Source organism: Bubalus kerabau, chromosome 1 (assembly GCF_029407905.1).
Source record: "Bubalus kerabau isolate K-KA32 ecotype Philippines breed swamp buffalo chromosome 1, PCC_UOA_SB_1v2, whole genome shotgun sequence".
NCBI lineage: Eukaryota > Metazoa > Chordata > Mammalia > Artiodactyla > Bovidae > Bubalus > Bubalus kerabau.
Window position 1 is genome coordinate 191,578,831 of NC_073624.1, and position 14,161 is coordinate 191,592,991.

General features: G+C 37.3%; 1 protein-coding gene across 4 annotated transcripts in view; it reads left to right on the forward strand.

Annotated features, from left to right (window-relative positions):
• The window catches only part of RAPGEF6 (Rap guanine nucleotide exchange factor 6), a 233,824-nt gene that overhangs the window by 135,184 nt on the left and 84,479 nt on the right, over positions 1-14,161 (forward strand). For all 4 annotated transcript variants that reach the window (XM_055548160.1, XM_055548155.1, XM_055548158.1 and 1 more), the window contains exons 8-11: positions 3,596-3,773; positions 5,766-5,902; positions 10,228-10,386; positions 11,237-11,389. In XM_055548160.1, coding sequence (XP_055404135.1) covers positions 3,596-3,773; positions 5,766-5,902; positions 10,228-10,386; positions 11,237-11,389 — 627 coding nt within the window. The remainder of the gene's footprint in view (positions 1-3,595; positions 3,774-5,765; positions 5,903-10,227; positions 10,387-11,236; positions 11,390-14,161) is intronic.

The following is a 14,161-nucleotide window of genomic DNA, read 5'->3' on the forward strand; positions in this document are numbered from 1 at the left end:
GGGGACTACTATCATTTCTTTGGCACTCAGCCTTTATGGTCCAACTTTCACATCTGTCCATGACTACTGGAAAAACCATAGCTTTGACTATATGAAACTTTCTAGTGTAGTTTTTTAGTGTAGTTACCTGTAAGCTTGATCAACATCATCATAATTTATTGTTAGTGTGAAGTTTCTTCCTTTTGTATCTCATGCTGAGTTAAGCACAACGTTGGCAGTTAAGAAGCAATCTAGAGATGTTTTTAGTTGCATTATATTTGAAAATAGAAATCAATATTGTTTCCAGGGAAAATGTATAGGATTACTACTAACTGATTGACAATCCAGGACAAAGGAGACCTTGCCTCCCTACCTGCCCTGTTGTAGAGATACTGACTGGACTGGACCAGCCTAGAATGCATTACTGTGAAGGATTAATTTCATGTTGCCATGACTAGAAAGACTAAGAGGAAACTTAAGGAGTAAATGATCCATGAAAAAGGTTGAATGAAATATTGAAAATGGGAATTCAGTAGAGATAAGCACTGAAAATCTCAGGTTCTGCTTAATATTTGCTCTAAATTTGAAAATGTGGCTTCTATAATTTGTGTAACTTCTCATTCTAATTTGTTCTCCTCATAGTAGCTTCATGTTTATGTAGATGGAGACAGAAAAAGAATATCCTCTGGTGGTTTATTTGGAGAAGGCCAAGTCAACAGAAAACCATCTCAGACTGTCTACCTCACCAAATTATATTTATACGTGTACACAGACACATTCATAATATGAGAAAAGAAAAACACAAAACGTGTAATTATTTTTTAGTCCTTTGGCCAATATACTTTTTTCCCCCTGAGCTTAATCCATTTATCATAATCTTTCTGAGGATCTGCTGTATCCCAGCTGCTGGGATAAAATAGTTCAAAGGCCAGACCTTAAATGCCTGAATTTACTTAAATATCAAAAATTCATGTCTCCTAGTTTCATCATTCCTGGATATTTTTATATTGGTTTTTCTCCAGGTTATGGTCACATTTTCTAGTGTCTTCATCTGTCTAATAATTTTATATTGTCTGCTGGACACTGTGGATACTAGATTTTTAAAAAATTTTATTTAATTATTAAAGAAACTGCATTCCTAGGAACTGCATCTTCAGCAGCATCATATAGTGACTTCCAGTCTTGGTGGTCGTCATACCTATCTTGACCTTAAAGATTTGGCTTCTCTTTGTTTAGTCAGGGATTGCACTTATCTCACACACTAGTAAAGTAATGCTCAAAATTCTCCAAGCCAGGCTTCAGCAATACGTGAGCTGTGAACTTCCTGATGTTCAAGCTGGTTTTGGAAAAGGCAGAGGAACCAGAGATCAAATTGCCAATATCCACTGGATCATGGAAAAAGCAAGAGAGTTCCAGAAAAGCATCTATTTCTGCTTTATTGACTATGCCAAAGCTTTTTACTGTGTGGATCACAATAAACTGTGGAAAATTCTGAAAGAGATGGGAATACCAGACCACCTGACCTGCCTCTTGAGAAATCTGTATGCAGGTCAGGAAGCAACAGTTAGAACTGGCCATGGACCAACAGACTGGTCCCAAATAGGAAAAGGAGTACGTCAAGGCTGTATATTGTCACCCTACTTATTTAACTTCTATGCAGGGTACATCATGAGAAACGCTGGACTGGAAGAAACACAAGCTGGAATCAAGATTGCTGGGAGAAATATCAATAACCTCAGATATGCAGATGACTCCACCCTTATGGCAGAAAGTGAAGAGGAACTAAAAAGCCTCTTGATGAAAGTGGAGAGTGAAAAAGTTGGCTTAAAGCTCAACATTCAGAAAACAAAGATCATGGCATCCGGTCCCATCACTTCATGGGAAATAGATGGGCAAACAGTGGAAACAGTGTCAGACTTTATTTTTCTGGGCTCCAAAATCACTGCAGATGGTGACTGCAGCCCTGAAATTAAAAGACGCTTACTCCTTGGAAGGAAAGTTATGACCAACCTAGATAGCATATTCAAAAGCAGAGACATTACTTTGCCAACAAAGGTTCATCTAGTCACCGCTATGGTTTTTCCTGTGGTCATGCATGGATGTGAGAGTTGGATTGTGAAGAAGGCTGAGTGCCGAAGAATTGATGCTTTTGAACTGTGGTGTTGGAGAAGACTCTTGAGAGTCCCTGGACTGCAAGGAGATCCAACCAGTCCATTCTGAAGGAGATCAGCCCTGGGATTTCTTTGGAGGGAATGATGCTGAAGCTAAAATTCCAATACTTTGGCCACCTCATGGAAAGAGTTGACTCATTGGAAAAGACCCTGATGCTGGGAAATATTGAAGGCAGGAGGAGAAGGGGATGACAGAGGATGAGATGGCTGGATGGCATCACTGACTTGATGGACGTGAGTCTGAGTGAACTCCGGGAGTTGGTGATGGACAGGGAGGCCTGGCGTGCTGCGATTCATGGGGTCACAAAGAGTTGGACACAACTGAGCGACTGATCTGATCTGATCTGAATGCATATATATGGAATTTAGAAAGATGGTAATGATAACCCTGTATGCAGGACAGCAAAAGAGACACAGATGTATAGAACTGTCTTATGGACTCTGTGGGAGAGGGAGAGGGTGGGATGATTTGGGAGAATGTCATTGAAACATGTATAATATCATATATGAAATGAATCGCCAGTCCAGGTTCAATGCAGGATACAGGATGCTCGGGGCTGGTGCACTGGGATGACCCAGAGGGATGGTACGGGGAGGGAGGTAGGAGGGGGGTTCAGGATGGGGAACACTTGTACACCCGTGGCAGATTCATGTTGATATATGGCAAAACCAATACAATACTGTAAAGTAATTAGCCTCCAATTAAATAAATTTAAAAATAAAAATAAATTTACAGTTTTTTAAAAATCTGGTAATTCTTTTACAAATATCTGATACTAGTATATTTGCAAAGTTCAGCTTGTTAGTATAAGTTTATTTTCTTCAAAATTGCCTAGAGTAACCTTGGCTTTTCTTTGCTTATTGTTAGATTAAGTAATAAGGTATTGGAAAGAGATAAGTATTTGTTCAGTCCTTCATAGTTGTTGGATTTCAGCAGTTTTCAGTACTGTTATTTATCTGTTTTATACTTATTTCCTAATTTATGTGACTCCCTACTCTACTAGACTCTAAACCTGTGGTGAAAGAATAATAACCTTATTTAAAATAGCCAACGTAAACTAACAAGGTGCTCCTAAAATGATTGTTAGTAAACTGTCTTTCTCTTTTTTTCACATCATATTTTAAGAAATGTACTTTTAAGGAATATAAGTGGTTTGGTTTTTTTTTTGGAAAAAAGTATTAATACATTTAGTGATGTTTTAATCTCTTGACCATTTTATACTTACTGGCTTAGACATCGATTTAGATGTCACACTGTGAAATGATGGCCTGTATTTTGGGCAGAGAACCGTTTATTAATAAGCATCATTTTGTTTTTGATACAGCATACAATGTTGCCTAATTCTTGATAATATTTAGTGGAAGGGATAGTTTTATTTCATTCAGATTGTAGTACATAATTTTTATAACATGAAGTGATAAGTGATCAAGATTTCTTCCTGTAGGCTACCGAAAGTGAGGTAGGAGATGTTGATTTAACACGTCTTCCAGAAGGACCTGTTGATTCTGAAGATGAAGAGGAGGAAGATGAAGACATTGATCGAACAGATCCTCTGCAGGGGCGGGATCTTGTCCGAGAATGTCTTGAAAAAGAACCTGCAGATAAAACTGATGATGACATTGGTAAGAAATAACATCTGTTCACAATAGGAATTCTATAGTTTAATTTATATATGGTTACCTGTTGGTGAATGACACATCGCTGAAAATTTTTTGTGGGTCAGGAATTCAGGAGCAGCCTAGCTGAGTGATTCTGGCTCATTCTCTCTCATATGGTTGTAGTCAGAATGTGGCAGGGACTACAGTCATCTGAGGCTTCACTGGGTTGAGCTAGAGGATCTACTTCCAAGGTGGCTGCTCCTGTGGCTTTGGTCATAGAACCTCGGTTCCTCTCCATGCAGGCCACTCCAGAGATGGCTTAAAATTTCTCACAACATGGCAATTGGTTTCTCCCAAAGCCAATAATTCAGGGGAGAATAAGGCAGATGCCACAGTGTCTTTTTTGATCTGGCCTCAGGAATGACACGTCTTTGTTTCTTCCCAATTATGTTTGTCACACAAAGCAACCCTCATGCAGTAAGGGAGGGGACTGCATCCAGACATGACCATCAAGAGGCCAGATTTGTTTAGGGACATCTTTGAGGCTAGCTGCCCTGATAGGAGAGCTTGTTCGGAGGTTCTAGCAGTGGAACACAGCTCCTCCTATACCCTTAACCGAAGGACGGTTCCCCTTCGTCAGGGAATGTTCTCTTCAAGATACTCCTGTATCAGGACAGCTTGTCATCTTTGATTAAGTATACAACTGCAGGAGGGACACATGCCTGAAGCGGTGACGGAGGAAGGGGACACTTGCCTGGACAACCAGATCAGCTGAATCAACCCTTATGATCTTTGGGTGATGAGAGGCCTCACATTCTGTTTGCCCCAGTTTATAAAACAAAAGCTTTGATTGCATTTAAGTGGTTTCCCCTTTCATGTCCGTAAGATACTTACAACACAGGACATCAGTGTCCAGTGTCTGTGAATTTTAAAAGATTTCAAATGTTATTAAAAAAAAGAAATTATAGTTTTGCCTCTCCAGCTTTTGATTCAAATTTTATGAATTTTTCTTTAATTTCTTGTACTTTACATTTGAGATTGAATAATACTAAAGATGCTAATGTCATCTTTAAGGACAGATTACTTAGTATCATTATATATTATGATTCATTTAAGATTTTATCCTAGATTTCTCTTTTAAAAGAGTTATATTGCTGTGATTCAAATCAGAAAATACTGCTAGTAATTATTATAGTCTATGGGAGTGAAGATCTATAGGTTTAAACATTCCTTATCATGCTAATAACATATAGTATAGTTACACAACCTACAGTTGAGACTCATGTTGTGAATGCTTTCTGGACAGAAACAGTGGATTTTCAGTGATAAAGAATTGTACACTATGTACTTTTTACAAGGTTTATTTAAAAAATGAAATATAGTTCACTTACAGTTATCTGTGGGTTGATAACTTCTTATCATTTTCCTCTATTTCAGCTTTAGCTGACTGCTTAAATGTATTTTTTTCCTTATATTTGTCTTTATTGCTCTCATATCTATACAAGAGAAGGGACTCAGGCACTCAAACATTTCTTGGTTAAATTAGACAATTACCTTGTATTTGCTTTGACAAATCTTAAAGTAGTAGTCACATTTGTTATCCCTAATTACTTACTGACATTTATTAATAACTACTTAAAACTCAAGCCCATAAGAAACAGACAAAAGCTCTTTTCAGTAATTTATTAGACCAAAGGACATCACTAAACCTAACCACCATGAAATAGCATCTCCTGCAAGGAAAATTAGCTAAACTCTCCAGTCTCATTTGAACCTGTAGTTTCCAGGTTTTCTCTGGAAGTTGTGAATTCTTATGGCTGTATTTTTGTGTGAGTCAGAATGTATCCATTAACCAGATATTTTTAAGCAACAGTCATCTTGCATCTTGGCTTCTCTAGTTAAGCATCATGAATTCATAAGTTGATTAGGAAATTGGGTATTGGATTCTAGATTTTATTGTATCTTTAAACTGTAGTCCTTGATGAACACTAAAGTAGAATTTCTGTTTTTTAACAGAACAATTGCTGGAGTTTATGCACCAGCTTCCCGCTTTTGCAAATATGACCATGTCTGTAAGGAGAGAGCTCTGCTCAGTGATGATTTTTGAAGTTGTAGAGCAGGCTGGAGCTGTTATTCTTGAAGATGGGCAAGAGGTAGGTTAGCAAATAACTGTTAGACATTACTTGCTGTGGCAGCTAATTTTTAGAATGTTTAATTTGCATAAACTTGTATAAATCTTGACTTAAAAGTTATACAGTTTTTTAAATGAATGCTGATTTGGGGGTAGTTATAATTTCTGAAGAGATAAGTTTCATTTTGTTTGATTTTATCTTAATTTTGATTTCTTGGCCATGGACCCTACACAAAATAGATGTTCAGTAATTCATTGGACCAAATTTGTTTTTTAACTTCTCAAATTAAGTTGTAAGACTTGAAGATATTATTATTATTTTATTAGTATATTTATGATATTATTAAATGTTTATCAAGTATTTAATCTCCTATCCCTTTTTTATATTACCCATTTTCTTTTTAAACAAAGGAAGTGTCTTCATACCTGTGCCTCCTAGTGAACTGCTGTCAGTTGAGGCATTTATGTGGCAGTTTTGTTTTCAAAAATGCTTGGATGGCAACTTGTGGATGGGTGGAGGGGAGGATTCAGAGGAATTGAAATGTGTTACTGCTATCAGGTAGCACTTCACCGGTTTTCTTATTGAACTGATAAAAATTGATAGTGAGCTATCAGTCAATGAACACTGTCATATATACTGTTAATAGGAATATAAGCAGTATTTCTGGAAAATCATTTAGCAATTTTTAACATGGGCTTTTAACAGTCTCTAATCTGTTATTACCCTTCTGAACGTCTCTCCTCCAGACAATATAAAACTCAAGAGTTATGGCAAAAGGTATTCATTGTGACATATGTATAATATTAAAAATTGGAAATAACCAAAATATATCCCCCAAATAAGCAGTGGTTAACTAAATGAGTATGTGGCCACAGGTTATAATTTCGTATAGATTTTCAAATGATTGTAATAGAAATCTTTGCTTTGATAGAAATCTTTGAAGGTGGGGCCTTACCTCTAGCTTCATTTACATGATTTCTCCCTGTATCCTAGAAAACATTTAGCACATGGGGTATACTAAAAAAAAAACAAGTTTGAACAAATGAATATCGTATTGAATTTTTTTTCAAAGCATAGAATAAATAGTTCAGCAGTGTGAGATAAGATAAACATGGGAGGAAAATACTAAACTTTTAATGACAACTATACAAACAGTAGGATTTTAAATAACTTTTCCACAAATTTTGTTTTTTAATTTTTTACAGTTCTGTCAGCAAAACTTTGTTATGTGCCTACTTTTTGCCAGTTACTATTCTAAACACTGTGAGGATAGTGGTGGAAAAACCCAACACAGCCCCTGTCCTCAAGTAATTTGTATAATTGTAAAATTTCACAATAATTATATTTTATATTTGAAATAACAAAACCCCACAGTTTTGAAAAAATATTTCTTGTTGTCACTGATTCTTCTTAAGAACTGATAATCCAGATTTTCCTTAAATCACATTAAAATTGTTGAAAGTTTAGACTAATAAAAGGGATATTAAGTGAGAACAAGTAGTCTTTCATGGATATGCAGTAGGCGTTACAATATGTCTCTTTAGAGCATTAAATACTTTGGTATAAATTGAGAGCAGTATTTTCTTAACATTAGAAATTTTTGATATATTTTTAGGTATACCTTAAAATTCAGGTTTTTAATAGTTTTCCTTAATCAGTAACTACCTTTTTTTTTTTTTATTTCTTTTGAATGTTTGCTATGTGCCAGACATTATTCCACTCTGGAATTTATTGCTATTTATTACTTGATTTGTAATAAACTCATTTTTAATTGACACAAAAGTTCTCTGATAGATGATATTGTTACACCCATTATAGCAGTAGAGAAACTGAAGCAACTTTCCCAGACTCATTCAGCTGGTCAGTGGCAGATTCTGGATTCACATTCCCAGAGTTTGTGGCCTTACTTCCAGAGGAGTATGTCAAGAGAAGCTAAAAGCAAAGGAGAAAAGGAAAGATACACCCGTTTGAATGCAGAGTTCCATAGATTAGCAGGGAGAAATAAGAAATCCTTCCTCAGTGATCAGTGCGAAGAAATAGAGGAAAACAATAGAATGGGAAAGACTAGAGATCTCTTCAAGAAAATTAGAGATACCAAGGGAACATTTCATGCAAAGATGGGCACAATAAAGGACAAAAATGGTATGGGCCTAACAGAAACAGAGATACTAAGAAGCAGTGGCAAGAATACACAGAAGAACTATACAAAAAAAGATTTTCATGTCCCAGATAACCACGATGGTGTGATCACTCACCTAGAGCCAGACATCTTGGAATGTAAAGTCAAGTGGGTTTTAGGAAGCATCACCATGAACAAAGGTAGTGAGGTGATGGAATTCCAGTTGAGCTATTTCAAATCCTAAAAGATGATGCTGTGAAAGTGCTGCACTCAACATGCCAGCAAATCTGGAAAACTCAGCAGTGGCCACAGAACTGGAAAAGGTCAGTTTTCATTCCAATCCCCAAAAAGGGCAATGCCAAAGAATGTTCAAACTACCACACGATAGCACTCATCTTACACGCTAGCAAAGTAATGCTCAAAATTCTCCAAGCCAGGCTTCAACAGTTCATGAACCACAAACTTCCAGATGTTCAAGCTGGATTTAGAAAAGGCAGAGGAACTAGAGATCAAATGACCAACATCTGTTGGATCATCGAAAAAGCTAGAGAGTTCCAGAAAAACATCCACTTCTGCTTTATTGATTATGCCAAAGCCTTTGACTGTCTACATCACAACAAACTGAGGAAAATTCTTTAAGAAATGGGAATACCAGACCGTCTTACCTGCCTCCAGAGAAATCTGTATGCAGGTCAAGAAGCAAGTTAGAATTGGATGTGGAACAGCAGACTGGTTCCTGAATGGGAAGGAGTATGTCAAGGCTGCATATTGTCACCCTGCTTATTTAACTTATATGTAGAGTACATCTTGTGAAATGCTGGACTGGATGAAGCACAAGCTGGAATCAAGATTTCTGGGAGAAGTATCAATAACTTCAGATACTCGGATGACACATCCCTAATAACAGAAAGTGAAGAGGAACTAAATGCCTCTTGATGAAAGTGAAAGAGGAAAGTGAAAAAGCTGGCTCAAAGCTCAACATTCAGAAAATGAAGATCATGGCATCCGGTCCCATCACTTCATGGGAAGTAGATGGGGAAACAATGGAAACAGTGACAGACTTTATTTTCTTGGTGATTTTTAAAATCACTGCAGATGGTGACTACAGCCATGAAATTAAAAGACGCTTGGTCCTTGGAAGAAAAGCTATGACCAACCTAGACAGCATATTTAAAGGCAGAGACATTACTTTGCCAACAAAGGTCCATCAGTCAAAGCTATGGTTTTTTCAGTAGTCATGTATGGATATGAGAATTGGACTATAAAGAAAGCTGAGCACCAAGAATTGATGCTTTTAAACTGTGGTATTGGAAAAGACTCTTGAGAGTCTCTTGGACTGCAAGGAGATCAAACTAGTCAGTCCTAACGGAAATCAGTCCTGAATATTCATTGGAAGGACTGATGCTGAAGCTGAAACTCCAACACTTTGGCCACCTGATGTGAAGAGTTGACTCAACGGAAAAGACCCTGATGCTGGGAAAGATTGAAGGCAGGAGGAGAAGGGGACGACAGAGGACGAGATGGCTGGATGGCTTCACCAACTCAATGGACATGAGTTTGAGCAAGCTCTGGAGTTGGTGATGGACAGGGAATCCTTGCATGCTGCAGTCCATGGGATCTCAAAGAGTTGGACAAGACTAAGCAACTAAACTGTGGTCTTAGCCATAACATTATTTTGTCTTCGGAGAAGGCGATGGCACCCCACTCCAGTACTCTTGCCTGGAAAATCCTATGGATGGAGGAGCCTGGTAGGCTGCAGTCCATGGGGTCGCTAGAGTAGGACATGACTGAGCAACTTCACTTTCACTTTTCACTTTCATGCATTGGCAAAGGAAATGGCAACCCACTCCAGTGTTCTTGCCTGGAGAATCCCAGGGATGGGGGTCCTGGTGGGCTGCCGTCTATGGGGTCACACAGAGTCGGACACGACTAAAGTGACTTAGCAGCAGCAGCAGCAGTATTTTGTCTTAGAGTATTTTGGTCAGTTATGAGGGTCCCTGATTTCATTTGGTGACTAAAAGAAGAAAGAGGAAAATAAACTGTAGTCATTTGCTTAACAGAAACAGGGTGTTATTTAGTAATATATTCTGATCTGATGGAATATTCAATAATATAATGAGATCTTCTATAAATTATATGAGTTCTATGTACTGATTGATTATTTTTCAAAGTTGACATATAATCATCTTTTCTCAAAGATTCTTAAAACCTGTCGTCTTCTCTATAGCTTGATTCATGGTATGTTATTTTAAATGGCACTGTGGAAATCAGTCATCCAGATGGAAAAGTTGACAATCTCTTTATGGGAAATAGTTTTGGAATCACACCCACTCTGGATAAACAGTACATGCATGGAGTTGTTAGGACTAAAGTAGATGACTGTCAGGTAAGCCTATCTCTGGTAATGTTCTCTTGTTTCTTTTTTTTTTTTTTTTTTAATTTTTTATTTTATATTGGAGTAGAGTGGATTATTTAGGATAGTTTCAGGTAGACAGCGAAGGATAGTTTCAGTCACACATAAACATTGCATCTACTCTCCCTCAAACTGCACTCCCTCCCTGGCTGCCACATAGCATTGAGCCAGGTTCCCTGTGCTGTACAGTAGGTCCTTGTTGGTTATCCATTTTAAATATAGCAGTGTGTGTTCTTTTGTTTCTGGGTTTTTTTTTGGTTCTCCTGTTTCTTGATTTTTAAATGGCTGAGCCTTTTTCCTTCCTCAAAATAAAATAGCTTGATTTGAGAATTAAAAGTTTGAAAAACTCACAGTTAATAAAGGAAAGTAGATTTTATATCTGATGCAAATATTTGTGGAATTAAACTATACATATTTTAAAGAGAGTATACCCAATAAATGTTTGTTTGTTAAATATCTATGTGATGTTAGCCAGCTCAGTCTCCTTTTTGTTTTTTTTTTTTCTAATAGAGGAAGAAATAGGAACTTCTGAGTTGTTTGTTTCTAACTTACTCCTGCTTCATGTTTTCTTTGCATGGTGTCAGTTTTGAAAGAAGTATATGCTTACTTCTCCTTTTAGAGCAGAATTCACATGGATTTAGCTTCTTTGGTCTCTTTGTGCATGCTTTATTTTTTTTACTTTGATTTTTGTTAAGGAGTAAAGGGGCTAAATAAAAAAGAACTGATGTCACTTGAGTTCTTACCTTTGTGCTCTGCCTTGGTGCATAGTGATATATTTATGTATTATAGGTTTATTAATTGTCCCCACGTTGTTCTTGGGCAGTTTGTCTGCATAGCCCAGCAGGATTATTGGAGAATTTTAAATCATGTTGAAAAAAATACCCATAAAGTTGAGGAAGAGGGAGAAATTGTTATGGTACATGAGCATCGTGAACTGGATCGAAGTGGAACCAGAAAAGGACACATTGTAATTAAGGTGGGTGTGTTTTACTTATTATTCTTATTGATCAATAAAACCGTCATCTTGTTTAAAAGACTTTGAAGTGCTTATTAAGTAGTGCAAGATAATTCACTAACTTTGGGATCCAGTGTATATAAATGTGTCCTTTTGACATTTTCTTAGTTGGTTTTTAACAGTATTTTATTGGCTAAGGATGGCACTGCCATGTATGTCAGTATGAAAGGATATTACTTAGAATATACCAGTCAAAATTTTCCATCTCAAATTTATGATTCATCAATAATGGAAGTTAATTTCATCAAAGATAGCAATATTTAGAAACAAAACAAATTGAAAGGACCAACCATCAACGTACAAGAATCCTAGATGAAGATGGAGACTGCTGATGGGATCTCTGTGTCATTGAAATAGACATTAGCCTCTCTGAACCTCAGTTTTCTTATCTGAAAATGGGGATGCTATGGCAGGTCTTTATTAGGGCTAAATGTGGTAAATCAAAAGCCTTAGCATGCTGTAGAGTCTTAAGTATTAATACTCATGTTGTTTTCCCTTCTCTTGATTCCCTCTCCCCTCTGATCTTTGCCTTCCACTCTCCCGTCTGCCTGTCTTAATGGCATCTGAATCTCGAGAAGGAAATGGCAACCCACTCCAGTATTCTTGCCTTGAAAATCCCATGGACAGAGGAGCCTGGCGGGCTACAGTCCGTGTATCACAAAGAGTCAGACATGACTGAGCACACACAGATGTAAAATAGAGCAATTATAGTTGGAAGAGAGGAAATAAATGCTTGACGGTTTTTTTCTTTTCAAGCTAGTCTTGGTTGCAAAATAACTAAATGTGTTAATTTTCATTATAAGTACAACCGTTTATTTAACAATAAGAGGGACTGGTTGGTCAGATCAGATATTCCTTAAGAGTCAGACTATATCTAAACACTCCTTTTCTTTTCCTAAGCTGATGAGTGTAAGCTTTCTGTGTAGGAAAAAATTCGAATATATGTGTGGATCGTCACAGGCTGTCTTTTTATGAAGGCTCATGTTGAGGCTTTTTTTTTTTTTTTTTTAATAATTTCAAACTTACAGAAAAGTTGCAAGAACAGTTTAGAGTATCCTGACTCAGATTCCCCCACTGTTAACATTTCTCTGCATATCCTCCATTTTCATCAGTATTTTTTCAATCTTTTGAGAGCAATCTGCAAATGTGATGCCTCATTACTCCAAAATATTTCATTGTGTACTTCCTAAAAATAAGAACAGTCTCCTACATAAACACCATGGAACCCTTCGAGTTAGGAAATGAACATTGATAAAGTAAAGCCATTCAGCCCACAGACCCCATTTAGATTTTCACCAACTCTCCCCCAAATGGCTATTTTTCATTTTTGGCTCAATCACATCCAGGCACACAGTTGCATTTAGTTGTCATGTCACTTAAGTCTACTCCAGGAATAGTTATTCCCTTTTCACATTCTCAGCAACTTTGATGAATATACACCTTATAGTCTACAGTATGACCCCCAGACTAGATCTGTCTGCTGTTTCCTCATGCCCAGACTAAAGTTATACTTTCCTGGCTGGAACCCCACAGAAATAATGTTCTGCTCTTCTCAGTACATCTTATCAGGGAGCACACGATGTCCGCCTATGCCACCACTAGTGAAGTTAATCTTAATCACCTGGTCCACAGACACCTGGTGTCTGTCAGGTTTCTTTACTGTGAAATCACCATTTACCCATTGTAATTGATAAGCATTTGAAGCATTGATGTTCTGGGATAGTGTCAGTGTGTCTTGCAGACCTCTATCCACCAGTCTTCACTTAGATTGACTACTCCTGCCTGAAATGGTGATTTTCTATTTCCATTATTTTATTGGCATTCTGCTGCAAGAAGGGGCATTCTCTCCTCTTTGATTATATTGGTCTCATGTATTTCTTTACCATCAGCATTGTTCTGATTGTCTGATTGTCCCAGATTTAGATGGTGGAACCCTCTTAAGATTGTTGATTCCTGTATTCTTCTGACATGTTCCCATCATTTTTGAGAGCTTCCTTGTTATCTGGCAAAACAAGATGTTCCAGGCTCATCTTTTACTTTTCCTACCCCTGCTTTGAAATCAGGCATTGCTCCAGAGAGCGCTAGATCCTCCTAGTAGATAATAACATATAAAAATAAAAATCAGGGCACTCACTCTGTTCACTGCTACTGAGGTGTCATTGCTTCTAGAGCCTTTCCTCAGAGAGATAGGAATATGTATTTAATTACTGTAAATTCATGTACATCTGTTCCTTTTTATATCTGTCTCAGTCATGAGCTTATACCAGGACTCCCAGTTCTAGTACTGTACCACAGAGTTAGTTTTGTAGCCTTTTCCTTTCCCTCATTGTAAATAACCTTATCTAACAGTGGCTCTTGTTATGCTCTGTATATTTACTTGCTTGCTCATTGTAACCAAACTCTACCAGCTAGCCATCTCCTTCACCTGCCCACTCAGCATACCTGTCTCCCAGCATCCCACCTTATTGGATGCTAGTGAGCAGTTTGGTAAGTGCCTCTGCATGATTATGGAACTTGTCATTAAATACTCCTTTTTAAAATACAACCTAATCTCCACAGATATCCCTCTTCAGTGATTTACCTAATCAAAATAACGGCTTTTCTTTAACATGTCAATTATTTTCACCCCTGACATATCTATGTATGATCTGAGAACCAGATTTGAGTGACGTCAAATTGTGATTTGCCTGAATGACAGACCCAATTTGGAATTCTTAGAGTGTTTTTGAAGGT